This window comes from Eucyclogobius newberryi, unplaced genomic scaffold (genome assembly GCF_026437365.1).
Source record: "Eucyclogobius newberryi isolate DKJ021-1_F unplaced genomic scaffold, fEucNew1.0.hap1 SCAF_8, whole genome shotgun sequence".
Taxonomy (NCBI): Eukaryota; Metazoa; Chordata; class Actinopteri; order Gobiiformes; family Gobiidae; genus Eucyclogobius; species Eucyclogobius newberryi.
The window spans coordinates 15,134,646-15,153,494 of NW_027316500.1; the positions used below are offsets into that span (position 1 = coordinate 15,134,646).

General features: G+C 40.8%; 2 protein-coding genes across 3 annotated transcripts; both read left to right on the forward strand.

Moving 5' to 3' along the window:
* Positions 1–675: 675 nt before the first annotated feature.
* ercc6 (excision repair cross-complementation group 6) lies at positions 676–11,299 on the forward strand. Of its 2 annotated transcripts, none has more exons than XM_072436222.1 (21): positions 676–905; positions 973–1,201; positions 1,416–1,536; positions 1,611–1,725; positions 1,798–2,503; positions 3,547–3,678; positions 3,843–4,001; positions 4,608–4,743; positions 4,852–5,022; positions 5,103–5,279; positions 6,271–6,387; positions 6,769–6,864; positions 7,481–7,699; positions 8,233–8,343; positions 8,629–8,748; positions 8,914–9,008; positions 9,450–9,595; positions 9,676–10,119; positions 10,187–10,349; positions 10,424–10,502; positions 10,579–11,299. In XM_072436222.1, the coding sequence occupies exons 1-21, from the start codon at positions 710–712 to the stop codon at positions 11,014–11,016; spliced, it is 4,170 nt and encodes a 1,389-aa protein (XP_072292323.1). In that variant the 5' UTR covers positions 676–709; the 3' UTR covers positions 11,017–11,299. The 2 variants fall into 2 exon arrangements, with proteins under 2 accessions (XP_072292323.1, XP_072292324.1); XM_072436223.1 differs by having other exon boundaries at positions 1,801–2,503.
* Positions 11,300–12,604: 1,305 nt separating this feature from the next.
* Positions 12,605–17,269, forward strand: drgx (dorsal root ganglia homeobox). The gene is made up of 6 exons (XM_072436900.1): positions 12,605–12,787; positions 13,306–13,406; positions 13,681–13,782; positions 15,096–15,268; positions 15,583–15,692; positions 16,223–17,269. The coding sequence occupies exons 1-6, from the start codon at positions 12,730–12,732 to the stop codon at positions 16,594–16,596; spliced, it is 918 nt and encodes a 305-aa protein (XP_072293001.1). The 5' UTR covers positions 12,605–12,729; the 3' UTR covers positions 16,597–17,269.
* The last annotated feature ends 1,580 nt before the right edge of the window (positions 17,270–18,849 follow it).

Below are 18,849 nucleotides of genomic sequence, written 5' to 3' on the forward strand. Positions count from 1 at the left end.
CCAAAGTGGAGCTGCTTGTTGAACCAGTAGAGGGTGCTGTTCACCGCTGAAACCTCCGCGCACGAGCCTCCTGTCACCGGAAACCAGGAAGCGCTTCAACATGTTATGGAAATAGTGACGCTTGTGTAACTAATCGTTTTGTAAGTATGAATGAATTTCCTATCTCTCTATGTTAAAATATTATCCTCTGCTGAGGTATTTTCGGTGCATTTTTGGCTCCTACAAATCGCTTTCTTGGTCAAAATGTTTTGCAAACAGACCACAATTTCTCTTTAAATGACCAGCTGTGCTTTGCTTGTTAGCTTAGCATGTAGCTACGTAAACAAAGGAGGTTTTATCGTGATTTTTTAATCACAATAAAAGGTGATCGTTGATCATTTAATACGCTACATTCTGTTATTGTGTCGAGAGTCGCGACCCACAATGAACGGGTTTGTTTACGCACTGTTTAATCGAAAGAATGGTTTGTCTCTGAAAATAATTTAAACCACCTTTCTCCAAACCTCAACCATTCACTACTCAGTTATATGTTAAATGTATGAAATTTACTGCAAATGTTGAAAAGTGTTTTTCTTTTCTATAAATAATACATTGCTTGGATTAGATTGCTTACATTGAAGCTGGGATTAGTTACTGTATATAGATGCTCAGAAGAACAGACAGGTGCCGTTTCAGTGACGTTTTGACATGTGACACAGGGTCTACCACAATGCCTGTTGAAGGTTCAGAGGACCAAGCTTCTGCCTCCCTCTCCAGCCCGGTGAGTGCTGCTCTCACCCTGGGTGGGACAGAGGAGGATGGGCCTGCAGGGGGCACAGCATCTTTCCCTTTTCCAGAGAGCAACCAAGACTCAGAGTCTGCTGCCACTTACCCTGCAAGTTCAGGACCAGGCGACGGACCTACAGGTATATTTAGACACCAACTAATTGATAACTAACAGACATAAAACATGACATTCATTTGAATTTTTAGGATCAAAGCGGTCTGGGGCCTTACTGCACATTGACAGACAGCGAATCCAAGCTGTGTCAGCCAGTTCAGGGGCAGATGAGCTGCAAGGACTTGGTGTGGCTGTCTATGACCAAGAGGTTCTGGAGCAAGGTGTGCTTCAACAAGTGGATGAAGCCATCCAGGAAGCAAGTCTTGCTTCTGCTAAAGCAGAGGCAGAAAAAGAGTATGAGTCGGTACTTGATGATGTCAGGTAAAGGTTTAAATTATTAAGTTAAAAATGACAACAACGTCAACAGCTGTACTTCACAGAATCCTTTAATTAAAAAAAACAACCTCAAATGCACATTATTGCCAGTGTTGATATTTGGGTTCTGAGCTTTTCTGTACCACACAGTTTGTGTTTAGTTGAAGTTGTTGTATTAATTAATTCTAAGTAAACTCATCCATTGTGTGTCTGCTTTAAGGTCAATCACAACAGAATTAAAACATATCAATAAGATAATTGATCAGCTTGGACCTTATGCTGCCTCCAGCAAAGATATTAGCAGAAAGATTGAATCTGTGAAACGACAAAAGGAAAATAAGGTAACCTAACAGTTCAGTTACTTTGGTATATTTGGTGTATATTCTTGCTTTATTCAATTGTAATTTGATTTTAGGAAAAACAGCTGAAGAAAATAAGAGCCAAACAAAAAAGACTCCAGTCCATTCTGGGAGGAGACGACTCTCTGAAACTTGAACTTGAGCTTTTAGCTGAAGATGATTCAGAAGAAGGTAAAAGGTTATGCAAAATTACATTAAAATATGTTGGCATTGTTTAATTCATAAAGGTTTGTCTTATACTAGAAGCTGGCCCGTCTACGCTTGGCAGTATGCTTATGCCAGCGCAAGAGACAGAGTGGGAGGAACTTATTCGCAAAGGACACATGACACCATTTGGTACTCGAATCCCACAAAAAGAGGAAAAGAAGGAGCCCCGAAAAGTGATGCTAGCTGAAAACTCAGCTTTTGACCAATACTTGACGGATCAGGCCAAACTTGCCAAAGAAAGAAAAAAGCCACCGATTTTAAGGAAAAAAAAGCCCTCAAGCCTCAGCATAAATGGAGAATTCAAGATTAAAAACAAAACAATATCCCCGAAAGATAAGAAGCTTAAAAAGAAGATACGGAAACTCCAAATAACTGCCTTGAAAGCTCATCCCAAAGCGCGGCCTAAGACTGATCCAACAATTCCTAAACAGAAACAAAAACGTAAAAATGAATATGGAGAAACTGACAGTGAGGGATCAGAGTATGTGCCGAGTGACGAATGCATGGACCCAGACCAAGAGGAGCGGGAGGCTATGGGGGAGGGCTTTGGTGAAAGTGATGATGAAGAATATGAGTTAAAACCATACAAAAAGAAGACTGTAGGTAAAAGGAGGATGAAGGTGAAGGAAGAAAGTGACGCAGAGTTTAGTCCTGAGAGTTCAGACGAAGACACTGAGAAAAAGAAGAAAGCAAAGAGATTTAAAGATGATGGAGATGTTGAATACTACAGACAGAGAATAAGGTATGAAACTGTGTATATCTTTTTTTTTTTTTAATGTGTACAATATTTTTCTATCTCCTTGCCAAGCTTGACAAACACCTGATTAGGTATTTAAGGCTGCAGTGTGGGTGTGCCATTGTTATTCCCCTCAGTTCAGAAGAATGCAGTTGGTCTGTGCTGGCTGTTCACGCAGTGGGAGCGCTAATCCCAGATGAGATTGGCAGCTGTGTCTTGACTAAGCAAATTCACTCCCTGTTGGACTTCTTTCTCTCCACTCACATCGGCCTAATTATCCTCCTGCACATGGTTTTATACACTCACACTAATGCTCAAATTAATGGAAGAGCAGCTCTAATGAGATTTCATATTTATAGCGGCCAAATAAATTGTGTTGGCATGTGTCCTTTTTCCTACAGTACAGTGATTGAATGTCAATTCACTAGCACAGACATGGCCTGGATGGCCAGGCTAGCTCATATGAAGAATGATATTATTAGACTGGGCAGTATTTGTAGTTTGGGGGGGGGGCAGAAAAGTGTAATTAACTGAACCAATGCTTAGTCTTGACTTAATTAGAGAGTGTGGTCTCCCAGGCCCAGCTAAAGGACCAGTTCTGAGGCAGGGTGACAGGACCAGGCCCAAATGAAGATGGATTCTTATCCTATCCACCTCACACCTTTCTGGGGAACTCTCACTACTAATTGTCTATATCAATCTTCATTTGCTGTGCGACGACTGTAGCTCTAACTGCCCTCTTTTCTGCACTCTTAAAACTCCTTTACATTTCCTTTTGGCTGTAAAAGTTCCCCCAACTCAAGGGAAATACCTGCCGCTCAAAACATTTGCTATCGATACACCTTTGTAGGCAGATCTTAAAATAAACCGCTGATTTCACTAGGACTCGAACTGCACTTGTGTATGAGGTAAGGTCACCTGGAGGAAACTGACCTACAAGTAACCCATGACTACATTTTATACATTTTAACAGTATTAAGTATTTATATGGCTTTATACAAGTTTGCTAGCTAAAATGTTTATACTTAAAGTAGACTTTTACTTATTAGGAAATGGAAGAGGCATCGACTTCGAGAAAGGGAGGAGAGAAGAGAGAGAGGCGAGGAGCTCACAGATGACAGTGACGCTGAATTTGATGAGGGCTTCAAAGTACCTGGATTTCTCTGGAAGAAACTTTACAAGTACCACCTCTAAGTTCCACCTCTTCCAACTTTTTATCAAGTTTCTGTTGACTGGGGCTGACAATAAAGCTTTTCCTTCTATACCACATATAGCTTCAGTTTTTGGTGTACGACAGGCTGTTTGTAGTGTAGTTTTAACACTACTCCTTTTCAATCTCTCTTAGATACCAGCAGACAGGCGTGCGCTGGCTGTGGGAGCTCCACTGTCAGCAGGCGGGAGGTATCCTTGGAGATGAGATGGGACTGGGTAAGACCATACAGGTCATCTGCTTTCTGGCCGCTTTGAGCTACAGCAAACTTCGAACTCGAGGGTCTAACTACAGGTACGTACCAACACAATCTGTGGGCAGCGACTGTGTGTCTGTATGGTATGAATATTTGATTAGGGAAGTTCAGCTTGAGAGTGTTCATCTGAATTATTAAACATGTTTCAATTATCAGACTCTTCACTTTCTTACTGCAGACATCAGAGAAATCTGTATATGTGGAGTTGAGTCTGCTTGTGAACACTCAACAAATTTTCAGACTTTTAAACTGTGGTTGAAGTGGGTGCAGGGCAATAAATTAGTCCCTGAAAAGATCACGCACTGACGGTAATAATGTGCTTTTACTGCACAGCACAACAGTGTGCATTTAGAAGGTGGAGCTTCCCTTGTGATCAATACTCTGTCTTCTATAGACGCCCACAAATTGATTGCTTGCAAACTCAATTATGGCCCAGTATCAATAGCTTTCCCCAAGCAGAGGTTCATACCAGCCCATTAGTGTGTGTGTTGACAAAGCTCTGTTTGACACAAATCTACACAAATAAACCCTTGTAAATCAATTGCCTTTTTGTTTTGATAGTGTCCATTTTGATTAAATATTGCAATAATGCATTGCTTGTGATTATTTTAAGATAAAGGATCACAAAAAAATTTTGTTTGCAGATATGCTGGTCTGGGTCCTAGTATTATTGTCTGTCCAGCAACTGTTATGCACCAGTGGGTGAAGGAGTTTCACACTTGGTGGCCCCCTTTCCGAGTGGCTGTCCTACATGAAACTGGCTCTTTCACAAGCAACAAGGTGAGTGCCTCAAGTTTGATTTTTTGTCTCCCCTGGAGGGCACCAAAGATCTATTCAAATGAACATTGAGACTCTTCTTTTCAGTCAAATTATTTGATTTCATTGCAGGCGAAACTTGTTCCAGAGATTGCCTCTTGTCACGGCATCCTGATAACCTCATATTCAGCTGTGAGGACCATGCAGGACATATTGCAGCGCTATGATTGGCACTACATCATTTTGGACGAGGGCCATAAAATCAGAAATCCAAATGCTGGAGTTACTGTGGCTTGCAAACAGGTGATGTACTAATCAAAATCATTTATTGTGTGATTAACAGATTTGATCCTGATCCTTTTCTCTCCCATTCTTTTTTTTAGTTTCGCACTCCTCACCGATTCATTCTGTCAGGTTCTCCCATGCAAAACAATTTGAAGGAGCTATGGTCTCTTTTCGACTTTGTTTTCCCTGGTAAACTGGGGACGCTGCCTGTGTTTATGGAGCAGTTTTCTGTGCCAATCACCATGGGTGGATACAGCAATGCCTCACCTGTTCAGGTAACAAAATACTGGCTTGTTAAATGTATGATCTTTATTTGTCAATAGACTAGAGATCATAATTGAAAGTACAATACACTGTTGTACAATAATACAATGTCAACAACAGCAGAATGTGAATACCAGTGCTAAATGCACTGGTATTCACTGGTACTGAGTAACAACATAATGAAAGCATATAGAAGTATAACTGAATCCCTTGTGTGTGGAAAGAGGAGGCTAAAGTAGACGTCAGTGAGCTAAAATATGGCCCTTTGTCATTAGTGTCCAATCGTTAATAACCCTCTGACTGTATGGATTTAATTATTTAAGCCAGCTATTGATGCTCCTTCCGTTGTCGATAATAAAAACCTTTACTAATTATTAATGTTATTAAATGGTCAGAGAGAGCTGTGCTCTGCTGCTTTATACTCAGACAGAGTAGGCCTGAGCACAGAGCGATGGATACAGTAGACTGTGCCTTTTGAGTTGAGCTGAATACATAAATACAGTAGCACTGATTATTGGATCATCTGCTGTTTCTACTTTATTTAGACTAAGACTTAGTCCCGGGTCCCTCTGAAATTGTCCTCTCCAGGCTTCTATGATGTCGCTTTGATGCGTGTGTGGACCCCCAGTGAGTTAATGTTTAAAGCTAACTGGCCTTTAGCACCGGTCGTGGATGAGGTGTAGCAGGCCATCTGTATTCCCTGCAAAGGCTTTGACCCCTGCCCACTTTACTACAGTTCTGCTGGCCAGCACTTGACAGGAAAGGGAAGGATTTTGTCCCCTCAGACTACAGCTCTCTGATCAATGTTTCATGGCTCTTTATGCTGAGAGGGACAGCGAGATGATGGGATGGTGGAATGGGGCTCGGCAACAATCCTGCCCCAGGAAACACCCACATGTCAGATGTTGAGGCGTTGTTAAAGAGACTAAACTAAATTATGTGTGTGTTGAAACAGTTTGTTGACTGTTCTGCTTAGAGGGTTAACGCTCTTCTTGTCTACAGGTTCAGACAGCTTATAAATGTGCATGTGTGCTGAGAGACACCATAAATCCTTACCTGCTCCGGCGGATGAAAGCAGACGTTAAGGCCAACTTGTCTCTTCCAGACAAGAATGAGCAGGTATTCTTGAGTCCTGCAACACATTTGACACCGATCTTAGTATTGAATAAAATCATCTGATTTAGATAATGTTTTGTGACTGCCACACCTAAAGAGTGTTTGATGAATGTACATTTGATGAATTGAATTGTGAGGTGAACACCTAATAAAGTCAGTTATTCATTAAGGTTGCTGGTCTCTGGTCTGTCCTCTGGCGTGATGCTGGTTGACTTCTCAGTCCACTTCAGCTCATTAAGTTGGTCCCTGAGGATCATGTGGTGCTAAAAAAGACACCACTTTCTTCTAATTTCTTTTTTCACACACTTCACTTCATCTAGGGGCTTTAAAGGGGATGTTTGCTGCTCATTACCATTCTTTTAAACAGCCTTTGTCTGTGTGCAGGTCCTGTTTTGCAGATTAACAGATGATCAGCGGCAAGTTTACCAAGGATTTTTGGATTCAAAAGAGGTTTACCAGATACTGAATGGAGACATGCAGGTATAAGGTTATACAATGTGTTGACATACACTTTATTTGACCTTATTTAATGTCTTTGTTTCAAAAAGGATAGTTATAATACAGTCACGTAAAGAACTTGTATAAACATGGCTCACAACTTCAATTTTGGCTTCCCCTCTTTATAGAAACCACAAAGTGCAGATTAAATCATGTTTTATATTGTGTGAATTTTGTTTAACATCTAATTGCTTTGTTTTAGCATGTTTGCAGATACTTCCCTTAAGGAAGTTGTGCAGTTGCATTAGTCAGGCCCAGGAGGGAAAGATATTTGACTGTTCATCACCACTGACCAAATGGACGTAGTTGTAGAGCCATAGGTTACCACAGTAAATTGCTCACACACTCATTTTTGGAGGCGTATTCAGTGGTCACTCTCAGTCCATTAACCACCATTACTAATGCAGTGACCACTGGGCCTTCATCAAGAAAAGTACCCTTTTTGTGTGTTAATAAATTATGTAACTCACTTCTGCCTAAAGTAAAAGCGCTTATTTGTTTAAGGTACAACAGTAAAACATGCCACTCTTCAATATCAATTACATCACCTAATTGCATTGTAGTGTTTAACATTTGCACCTTTATCTGGATATCTTAGGTTTTTTCAGGATTGATAGCTCTCCGAAAGATCTGCAATCACCCGGACCTGTTCTCGGGCGGCCCCCGGATACTGAGGGGAATCCCCGAGGACCAGCTGACTGAGGAGGAGCACTTTGGCTTCTGGAAACGCTCTGGCAAACTGATCGTGGTGGAGTCTCTACTGCGGCTCTGGTTCAAACAGGGTCACAAAGTTCTGCTCTTCTCTCAGTCCAGACAGGTGAGCAGCACTGTACACTTGACTAGTCATATTCACCTAGTTTGGGTTTGTATTGTCTTTCTTTTTTTTCAAAATTCAAGTTGGGTAATAAACCGATATAAACAATTAGAGCCCTAAATCACTCATTTGATTGGACTTATTCATCAAGATCTGATGCTATAAACATAGAAATGTAATTTATTGACACAGACATGCACATTCTTTCTAAAAAATGTGCTACTGTAAATGGTTTGTATTAATAAAATATTGTATAATCTCAATATGTAATATTTGCCTTTTGGCAAAAGGCAAATGTTCTTTGTTTTCAAAGTTCAGACCATGTTGTTGTATGTGCACGAGTAGCACATGTCAGTGTGGCCCCAGCTGTTGTAGTCAATACCAATGAGATTATGCCTCAGGCAACCTGAGAGTCTCCCGTCGGTATCTCTATCCATGTAATATTAATCTGCTCTAATCCTTTTAGAGATAATACAAATCTCAGACCTCTCCTTAGTCCGTGTCGGCCATCTTTTCACTTCTCATATGTTTCTTAGATGTTGGACATCTTTGAGGTGTTTGTGAGGGAGAATAACTACTCTTATCTGAAGATGGATGGTACTACCCCGATCGCGTCCCGGCAGCCCCTCATTGCACGCTACAACGAGGTAAGGATTAGCCGTCCCTAATGGCCCTGTATCCATTGAAAATCCTCTCCTAAGGCAGGCTGCAGTGATACTCCACTCACCTTGAGGTGGGGGCACTAATGTTGACAATCTGTTGGTCAAACTGGGACCACTCACTTTGTATTGCAGTAGGTCAATGAAGTACGTCTGACTATGAGTTAAAATTAAGTCCGTATTAAATACAGCATATATAGAAAAACAAAATCATATATTTTTTAGAATTTGATACAAGTTAAGTAATTGACCATTGCCTTATTTCATTTTCAGGATAATTCCATTTTTATTTTCTTGTTGACCACAAGAGTTGGAGGTCTGGGAGTGAATCTGACCGGAGCCAACAGGGTCATCATCTATGATCCAGACTGGAACCCCAGTACTGACACACAGGTCTGTCCCAGCTGCAACAAAGGACATTATCAAGAAATTTACAGAGAGGGATTATTTTATGTATTTCATCCATACGTCTTGAAATATGTCCAACAAATGCTTCTATCTATTGTTAATGCATCTCAGATGGTGCAACATTATAACCAAACGCATTGTTTATCATAGGCGCGTGAGCGGGCGTGGAGGATCGGTCAGAAACAGCAAGTAACTATTTACAGATTGCTGACTGCAGGGACCATTGAGGAGAAAATCTACCACAGGTTAGTCTGCATTTCATATTGTTTATTAACGCATTCAATCAAACTGTACAATCAAATAAAGGCATCATTCATTCTTCCCAATCTTGTTTTTTCTCTCTGAATTGGTTGTTTGCTATTGATTTCACACATTGATTTATAGTTTATAACATGACTTATAACTGAATCTTACAATCTGCTTTGCCGAGTAATTGAAAAGCTTTTTGCATTTGTATTAAATTACCTCTCTAGGAGCCCTAAAATGATGTTCTGTGTATTTTAGGTCTATACGCAAATTCCAAAAGGCAAGAACAATACACTGTGTGGCTTAACCTATAATACAGAAGTTGACTAATTTTCTCTTCAATCACTTTAAGTATTCTGCTGTGACAGGGGATTGGGAATTCCTGCTGAGCCAAAATAAAGCACAATTATCTAATTATGTTCTTTGTGCTTTAAATTCAGGCAAATCTTCAAGCAGTTTCTAACCAACCGCGTGCTGAAAGACCCAAAACAAAGACGCTTTTTCAAGTCCAATGACATCTACGAGCTCTTCACGCTGTCGGACCCTAATGGTGCTCAGGGAACAGAAACTAGTGCAATTTTTGCAGGTAAGTTTTTATATAATTGTTATAACGTTTAGATTTGGGACTTGGGATTAAATAAGATTCCTGTGTTTTTTACATTACAGGTACTGGCTCAGATGTCAAGGCGCCAAAGAAAGCCTCAAAACAAAGGACTAATGCAGAGAGCCAGACAAGGACACAATATTCAGTAAATGAGTCCTGTTCAAGCAACAACTTTTCAAAAAATGTACAACATAATGAAAAGTCTCACAACAACCAATGTGCAGTTGTTAATGCAGTCAATGAAAACGTAAAGAAGAGTGGACAGCAGGACTCTGTATGGACCAGTCCACTGAAACATAAAGCAAAGCGGAAACACTGTCACACAGATGACAGCACAAGACACAAAGAAAAGAAACACAAACACTCCAGAGATGCGCGCTTTGAAGGACATCGAATATCTCACCTGGTTAAGAAAAGGGAGTATAAGAAGGCTGATGGTGAAGATGAACAAGACAAGGAGGCAAAATCTGATGACTATGTTCTGGCAAAACTATTCAAGAAATCAGGTGAGTTTTGAGGACGTATACTGCGTGAACCTTTATTGCTAAGTGTTGACTGTCGGTTTTCTTGTAGGTATCCACAGTGTGATGCAACATGACACCATCATGGAGTCCTCCAACCCAGACTACGTTCTGGTGGAAGCTGAGGCCAACAGAGTCGCCAGAGAAGCTTTAAAAGCCCTTAAAGTTTCTCGTCAGCGGTGCAGGCAATCATACAACTCCACTCCTCCACCAAGGTGGAATTTTCTGCTTTTAAATATATATTGTTTTTTTTTTTGTCATTACTTATACATTTATATTTTCCCTCTAGAAAAAGATTTGGACAGAAGAAAAATTCTCTTCTTGTTGGGCATACTGTTCAGTCTGTCTCCACCCCAAGCAAGTGCAAGGTATTGATTGACTTATTGTGCTTTTTCTGTGTTTCTACATTATACTGATGTTTAATGCATTAATGTGCGTTTTTAGGATGCTGCAATAGTAAAGAAGTCCAAAAAGCCAGGTTCTGGGATGCACTTCAGTGGAGAGGGGCCTGAGAATGATGGTGCGTCTGCCACTCTCGCCTCCTCCTCTCTGTTGGCCAAGATGAGAGCTCGGAATCACATTAGTGTCCCCCCTGGCCAAAGAGATGAAGAAGAGGAAGAGGAAGCTGATGCTCAGCAAACCAGTGGACCAACAGCTCAACACACAGAGCACGACGAGCTGTTAGTTGATCTGCGTAACTTCATAGCCTTCCAGGCGCATGTGGACGGACAAGCTAGTACTCATGAAGTGTTGGAATATTTTAAACCACGACTTACTCAAGCTCAGGCTCCTGTTTTTAGAGAGCTGCTACGGAGCATCTGTGACTTTCACCGCATGGCTGGTCAGGAAGGCCTCTGGAAACTCAAGCCAAACTTTCACTAAAGAAAGTGCTAATTATTACTCCTCTCCATACATGACTTTTCTGTTGATAATATTGTTTTTCATTTTTAAGGAAAGGGTTTGTTTGTGTCAAGTGTAGTGTGACATATCCACGTCAATACTGTTGTTTTTGCACCTGGTCATACTTGAAATGATATATTGTTTACCTAACACACTGATTTGAGTAATTCTATACTCAGAGGTGATTTTTAACATAGCTGCCTCACTTGACTGTGCATTCTGATTTTGTACAAGAAACTGAAACCTGATGTTTATCATCATTTCAAATATAATGACATGATGTATTTATGGTTATTTAAATTGGCTTGGAATGTGTTTGCTACTGTGCAATAAATTATATTCATAGTTTTTGCTTCGATGCACTATTAATAACCAAAAACAATGGAGGGAACTCCTAAGATAAAAGGTGTTTTAAGAGTGGTGCTGACCATGGTCCTGATGCAGCCGAGGTTTGTGTGTATTTCATACATGCAGTGTTTTACTGAGAAGACGAGCTTCAGGCCTGTGTTGTCAGAGTTGTCTAGACCAAATATTAGGATAAAGTTATCAACCTTTATTTGATTTCAATTTTCTACACGTACCTCACCGAGGTCATAATAACAACTTTATTTTCAGTGGTGCATAAATTAATTACGCGCATTTAATAACTAAAATATCATTATATTCCCCCTTTAATAACATAAACGCTGCACGCCAGGGAAAGCCTTAATAGCGCGGGGCCCTGTAACTGGCCATTATACGCCTGTAATGATATTACAGAACCAATTACGCGCCATTAGAAGGGATTTTCTGCACTTTATGTGGTTTAGTCCAATCCCACACTCCTCTTCTAAATTTCAGCAGCTTCTCGCAGCCTCATTTTGCCTTCACCTAAGAGACGCATGGCGTCTGCGCTCTGTCGTCCCAGATGCGCTTTAAAACTAATTGAAAGGGTCCCGCAGCACATCATTTATCTGAGGAAGCGAAATAAATCGCGGGACCCCTTGCTGTGAACAAAATCAAAAATGTGGCCTTGTGAGTGTTCTACATACGCAAGCTCCTGTAAAGCGCAGCCCTAACGCACCCTGACGAGCCATTAACACGCCCGACAGTCAATCTAAAACCCAAAAGAAGTCATCCAGCTTTTTTTAATATATGAAAGAACCAAATAAAAAGTGCACTGGCCTAGAGCGCGTGTTTATGATCAGGGAATATGCCTGACTCTGGAATAACAATCACTTGTGATGAATATTGTACCAAAGCTGAAGTAGAGCCGCCGCCGCCCGGATGCACTTCTCCTTCCACTGTCTTTTCTCTGACACTCGCGCACGAGCGCGGGCCGAGGGTTTGGGGTGAGACAAAGCCCTGATAATCCGATTACGGCCAATTAGGCATGAGATTGTTCCAAGCTGAACGCCTTAACACTGTGTAGACAGTTACACAGTTATGGAGACATCTGGACACCCCCAGAGAGAGTGACATCCGAGAAGGTGCGGGTGAGGCACCTCCCATGCACACGTGCACGCGCGTGCGGAGAGAGGAAGAAGTGCTGCATCCGCTCCACATCAACCTCATCCTCCTCCTGCTCTCACACACACGCGGTGTGTCAGGAGTAACACTTCAACTTCAGTCCTCCGCAGAGTCTCACGTCCTCGTGCGCTCTTCTTTGGCACCGCGCGCTCCAAACTGCCCGCTCAAACTTTCCCACGCGCCAGGATGTTTTACTTCCACTGTCCGCCGCAGCTGGAGGGAGAATGCTGCCGCACAAACACAAGTAAGAGCGATCTTCTTATTCTTACTGTTTATTAAGACTTTAGACATATTTAACGCTGCCGTGGGTGAAGTTGTGCGCAATACTAAGGCCTTATTATTTATTATTACGTTTTCGTTATAGTATAGCTTATAATTTCACTCCATCTCTCCTTGTTTCTCCCTGTCTTCCGGAAAGGACGGGAATTGACGCACAAATGCACAGTGATGTTTTTAATGTCTAAATGTCATTTTTTTCAGTCTCAGTTGACCATAAAATCAGTGCATTTTTATGATCTTTTCTCGTGTCACTGTTGGTTTGTTGGCCCAAACTCGGCTGCCCGGGGCGCAGCGGGTTTGTGGTCCCGGCCAGACACACAGATGTCCAGAGCTACAGCTCTGATTTATCCGCTCTTTCCCTGGACTCACAGGGTGTGTGTCTGATCCCGAAGCACTTCTAAATTATTTTTAATTTGCATGTACAATAATCCAAACAGTTAAGGCTACATGCATGAATAACAATATTTTTGTTTAACATTTTAGTAAATTCCAGTGGCTTTGGAAACCACCCACCTACGGACTTTGATGACGGTTTTTTGCGCAGAAAACAACGTAGAAACAGAACTACATTTACACTGCAACAGGTAAGTTACGAAAGAAGCAAAAACTCCAAAGTTATAGAGATACCTGAAGGCCTTAAATCCAGATAAAAAAAACACTTATAGCAGCAAAGCTATCCTCACCAACCTTCAACATAAAAGTTAGAAACATAGTATTGGCAAGCTTTTCACAGGGGCCTAATGTTTATAGTTCAACAGGCCTGTAAGTAAATACCCCTGCACACACGTCTGCGGGAATACGTGGAATAGTTAAATGTGCAAATATAGTTTTTTGAAGGCTGTTTTATTGCACTTGCAGCTGGAGGCTCTGGAGGCCGTGTTCGCGCAGACACATTACCCGGACGTGTTCACGCGAGAGGAGCTGGCCATGAAGATCAACCTGACCGAGGCCAGAGTGCAGGTAAAAAACTAGAAATACCGTGCGCCCGGTGCGTCCAAGGCATGTGTGTCCACGTGCGAGACAGAGGGTAAATTAAGCCACTCTGTCATTCTGGCGATACACTTTAATAACATCAACATAATGGTGAATATTAGATTAGCTTGATTAATCGGTCATTCATAATTAAGCAGCGATAATGTTCCTCACTAATTTGTCCGTGTCTCAACGGTACAACACGTCCCCAAAACAGAACAAAATGAGACACACCTGAGTTCTTTGCTGAGCACTATAGCAGTATATACTGTACCTTAAATTTGTCAATTTATATTCTGCTGTTGCCCTGCACAAGCGCGCGTTTATAAACTTGGCCAGATGTAATTAAGTTATGTGTCCTGTATGTAATTTCCTGCATTCCAGATTTGCTTTTGGGTTTTGTTGTGGAGCAGATCTAATTGTGAGAAATATAATAGTTTGCCTTTTGTTCCCCAGGGTCATCTTACTATTGCTTAAACCCAATGGCGGTCTTGATAATGGAATCCAGCGCTGTAAATTAGGGATTGTAAACAAATCATTCCCCTCGTAATCCGATTACCACATTCCTATTATTAAATCTGAACATGAATCCATGGCAGTATGCAGGGATATTAAACTTACATTATTATTAGAAAATAAATTTCCTTTCTGTTGTAGTGTTGTGCCCCCCTTTTTGTAAAGTGTCAATGGGCCTCCCCCGCATTAAGAGCACAGCAAATTGAGATTAATGGAGCAATTATAGCCCATTCAGAGCAGCGAGCGCATGGGGGGGCGCGACTTCTCGCTGGAAGGTGCAAGGGTGAGATAAGTCCATGGCGTGTATTGTTGTCCTGCCACCAAAATGTTGTCTTTTCTTTATGCTGAATGAATGCACATGGTTTTGTTTCGCTGTTGACACCATTTGTACCTCTGCCACAATAGCTCCGCGCAGGAGCGGCACATCCGCTCTCCATTCACACACATCATGATTAATGCTCACAAGAAGCCGGTCCTAATCGAATCTGATGTTGTCAAACAATCACTAAATAGGGAAATAAACGACTTCATCATAGCCTGCGCCGCACAACTGTCACTGGAAAGTCATTAAAATATGATAATGAAAAATTGCTCAATTAAATGTAGTTATAGGCAGTGACCTTCATTTGATTAAGATACCACAACTTGGCTTTACATTCTCTTTTCAATGCCTAGTTAGTTTTCAGGATAATGTAGGGAAATTGCTCTGTCACAATTCAAGATCACAGTTTTAACATCACAATGAAACATCAAAATTTCATATTTTTGTTTTCTCCTAATCTTAGGTTTGGTTTCAAAACCGCAGAGCTAAATGGAGGAAGACGGAGCGAGGGGGAGCGGACACTGAAGGGGGCAAAGAGTCTCTGGGTGAGGGCTCTCCTCCGTCCCGCAGCATCAACTCCCAGTCCCCCGTGGACCAGGCCCGAAAGCAGAAGGAGCCATTGGAGATGCAACAGAGGTGAGCAAACACACCGAAAGAGTTGAAAAGTGCAATTTGCTTTCAAAATCTTTATGCCTTTTCAATCACTTCTAAGTGCAAACAGGAATTTGAAAGTCCTCTATAACGTGGGACAATAAAACAATCTTCAAGCCACAAAAAAAGTGTGCTGAAAGTGCCTACTTAACAGTTAACTATTTAAAAAACAAAATATATCGATATATAAAACTTTAGAATATCTTGACAAATCAAAAGTTACATTTTACAGTGTGTCTTTTTGTTATTGATCACGATTTGTATTTTATTATGTATTTGTTATTTGTGTTATAATGCAGCATCAACAGAGCGGTGGGTCCCGGTCCGTTCTTTCCGTCGTGTATACCTGGAACACTGCTTAACTCAGCCACATATGCCCAGGCTCTGTCTCAGGTCGCCACACTAAAAGGTAATTCTGAATTTGCAATGTGTATTTATGACTTTGTTGCGATGGGCGATATTGACAAAAATGAATATCTATTCATATTTTCTGGGAGTATCCCGATAACAATTGTCAGACATTATGTCAATCCAACAGAAATGTGTAAAAACATGCCTTTCAACGTAGTAGCCGAGGTTCAATTATCAGACAAATGTGAAATTGTAAAATGAATGACAAAATTACAGAAATATCACTTTATACCCTTATTTCTAAGTTTCATATTTTCCTTTTTTTCCTTTTTTAGTATATATATATTTGTTATATATATATATATATATATATATATATATATATATATATATATATAACACATTCAAATGGCATAGCTTCAAAACAAAAATCAAGATATAATCTAAATTTCAATATATTGCCCACCTTTATGTCTATGAAGGCATTTAAACACAAAAAGTATGACATAATATCAAATCTAGACTTTGTTTGATGTCTGAGGTTTGTTAAAGTTCCGATCAAAGTTTATTCTTAATGTTTACTTACAGGTAACGGCCTGTGCTCCTGCTGCGTACCGGACCCAATGGGCTTGTCCTTTCTGCCGCCCTACGGTTGCCAGGGTAACCGCACCGCCAGTGTAGCCGCCCTGAGGATGAAGGCCCGGGAGCACTCTGAGGCTGTGCTTCAGTCCGCAAACCTGCTTGGGTCCAGCGTGGGCCACGGGGCTGGGGTCCTGTCAGGAGCGGGCGTAGGAGCGCCCTCTCTGCCCCGACCCACAGTGGGACCATCCTTAGAGGTGCCCAGCAGTGTCGGGAGGGGCCCGGACAGCTCCAGTGTCAGTCCAGTGTCTAAGGTGCAAATTTTGGGCAGCCACGCAGACAAACACGGCCATTGCTCCAAAGATGCACTGGAAAAGAAGTGATGAACTCCAAAACTGTGACGTCTGTTCCTGAAAATCAAAGCACAATTGAACGACTGAAGAAAAAAACACTGGAAAAAGAGTTCTGAACCACTGGATGTACTGTACTTATGGACTCAAATGTTTATTTAATAATGCATTTAAATTGTTTGTGAGAAATATCTGGGGCTATGTCCCAAAAAAGCACAAGTGTGTTTTGGATCTGCAGTATTTTATGCACTCTTATTCATCAAGGACTGACTAAGACACATCCATCTGATAATGTGAATTACTGCTCGTTTTTACTGAAGACAGCAGTTCATTGTGAATATTATTGCATGTAATCGTAAACTGAATGCAGGACACCGATTATTTATTGACTAAATGTACAGTAATTGTGCTTATGGAATCGGCTCAATGCTAGTCTGTTTTGGAGTGCACTTTACTGACTCTGGTGTGCAGTAGTTGATGTGTTGTGACAGATTGGTGTATATTTCTCCTCTGTTAGCGCATAGCGCCGGCAGACAGGGGCACACCAGTCCTGTTGTGACACGTTCTTTAAAACAATTAAAGATGTAGCTGCTCATGTTCCTCTCCTGTTGCCTCTCGCTTCAGCCATCTGTTCAGATGCATTATTAATCAGCTTCCTCTAAGCGCAAAGACGGGGCCAATTGGGTGACTATGGTTTATTTACATTAAAAAAACACTTATGCCTCTTGCAAATTGTACTGCGGTAAATTTGAATCTAAATACATTTTATTGGGATTTAAATTGAAATATGTATTTTTAAAAATTCAATTCATAGTCTCCAGCTAGGCAGATCGTTAGCCGCTCGACTCACAAAAGCTAGTAGTATTTGGGCTTGATTCAATTTGCGTCCTTGAGGATTTTCAGGAAATTACTTTTGATAGTCAATAATGCAATTAAGTAAACTACACAGACATTATCATAAATAATTGATAGGAAATTATGTATTACCATGAAGTAGTAGATCAATAATTGATGAGGAAACACCCAAGTGACACAGAGGAGGGTAATGTCATGTAAAGTCGTCCCAGATTCAACATCCTCCTGTTCACAGCAGCTCAAACTCATAATCAAAATGAAAAATAAACACTTACTTTTATACCCTTCTTTTTTTACTCAAATACACACTTTATTACACACATATTTCTTCCAAAAGTTTGAAAATGTCTTCCCAACAAATAATTTATAATCTTCCATCAATACATTATTTAGTCCTATTATAATCCAGGTGTCCTTTTGTATGTATGCATGTCCCAAAATAACTAATACATCATCTGCTATAATATCATAATCTGTGTTTAAGTGTATGAAAGAGGCTCGGAGTAAAGATGTTAAGCCTTATGACATGGCAGCTAACGATAACGTAATATCCCTATACAAATTGTCTCCTGTTCCAAAAATGTACTATTATGGACAAGCAAACGCTGCCAAGTCACACAAAAGAAGCAGAAAACACATTCAATATCCTCAAAATTGAATACAGTAGTCATGGAATTTAATCATTAGCCAAAACAAAAGAAGCTGAAGTTATAATGACTCCGATCATCATTAAGTTCCGCTAGCTGCCTATAATTCACGGCTTTAATATTTCATAAACAAGTCAAGTTGGTGTTGACATTCAGCTGTGCATGTGGCATCATTGATAATTTTCTGTCACCTAAAAAAAGTCCTGAGGCAGTTTTGTGGAGCATTGTTATATCAAATTAGCTGGAGAGCAGCCAGAAAAGCAGACAAACATGGTGAATACGGGGGACAGCAGTTGAACTCTGTTCTTACAGTGCAGTTAATGGGCTTCTTTTGTTGCAGTAATGAAATATTTTTGCAGCGATGTGGGGAAATATGTCCTGAAACAGGGGCCGGACCGCACATTCACCCATTCAGAGGCAGCACAAACAAAATAGATCAAGACACACAGCTGTCGGGTGACAGAGGCAGGCCCCGGGCTGCGTCTTTACTTTGCAGTTTATAGACAGGCTTTAGCCAAACCACAGCTTTCAGACTTGGGACTCTAAAAGACACAATGTCATCACTGCTTTACCCGTGCACAGAAATTATCAATAACACAGTCATTTAGAATCATTTAGAACCATTTATGAATGGAAAAGTGTAAACAACAAAATATGTTTTATGTAACAAATGTTTGTGATATCCACTAAAAACACACAAAAAAAAAAAAATCAATCAATTTGAAACACAAACCAAACAATTCCCCCAAATGTTGTTACAACTCATAGCATATATTTTGTTTGT

What these genes read in the sequence shown, in the direction of transcription:
- ercc6 (XM_072436222.1), top strand. Translation starts at nt 710, where the DNA reads ATGCCTGTTGAAGGTTCAGAGGACCAAGCTTCTGCCTCCCTCTCCAGC. An exon ending in TTACTGTGGCTTGCAAACAG is followed by an intron (nt 5,023 to 5,102) that starts GTGATGTACTAA and finishes TCTTTTTTTTAG; the next exon opens with TTTCGCACTCCTCACCGATT. An exon ending in AAAACTATTCAAGAAATCAG is followed by an intron (nt 10,120 to 10,186) that starts GTGAGTTTTGAG and finishes GTTTTCTTGTAG; the next exon opens with GTATCCACAGTGTGATGCAA.
- drgx (XM_072436900.1), top strand. Translation starts at nt 12,730, where the DNA reads ATGTTTTACTTCCACTGTCCGCCGCAGCTGGAGGGAGAATGCTGCCGC. An exon ending in ATGCTGCCGCACAAACACAA is followed by an intron (nt 12,788 to 13,305) that starts GTAAGAGCGATC and finishes TTAACATTTTAG; the next exon opens with TAAATTCCAGTGGCTTTGGA. An exon ending in TCAGGTCGCCACACTAAAAG is followed by an intron (nt 15,693 to 16,222) that starts GTAATTCTGAAT and finishes GTTTACTTACAG; the next exon opens with GTAACGGCCTGTGCTCCTGC.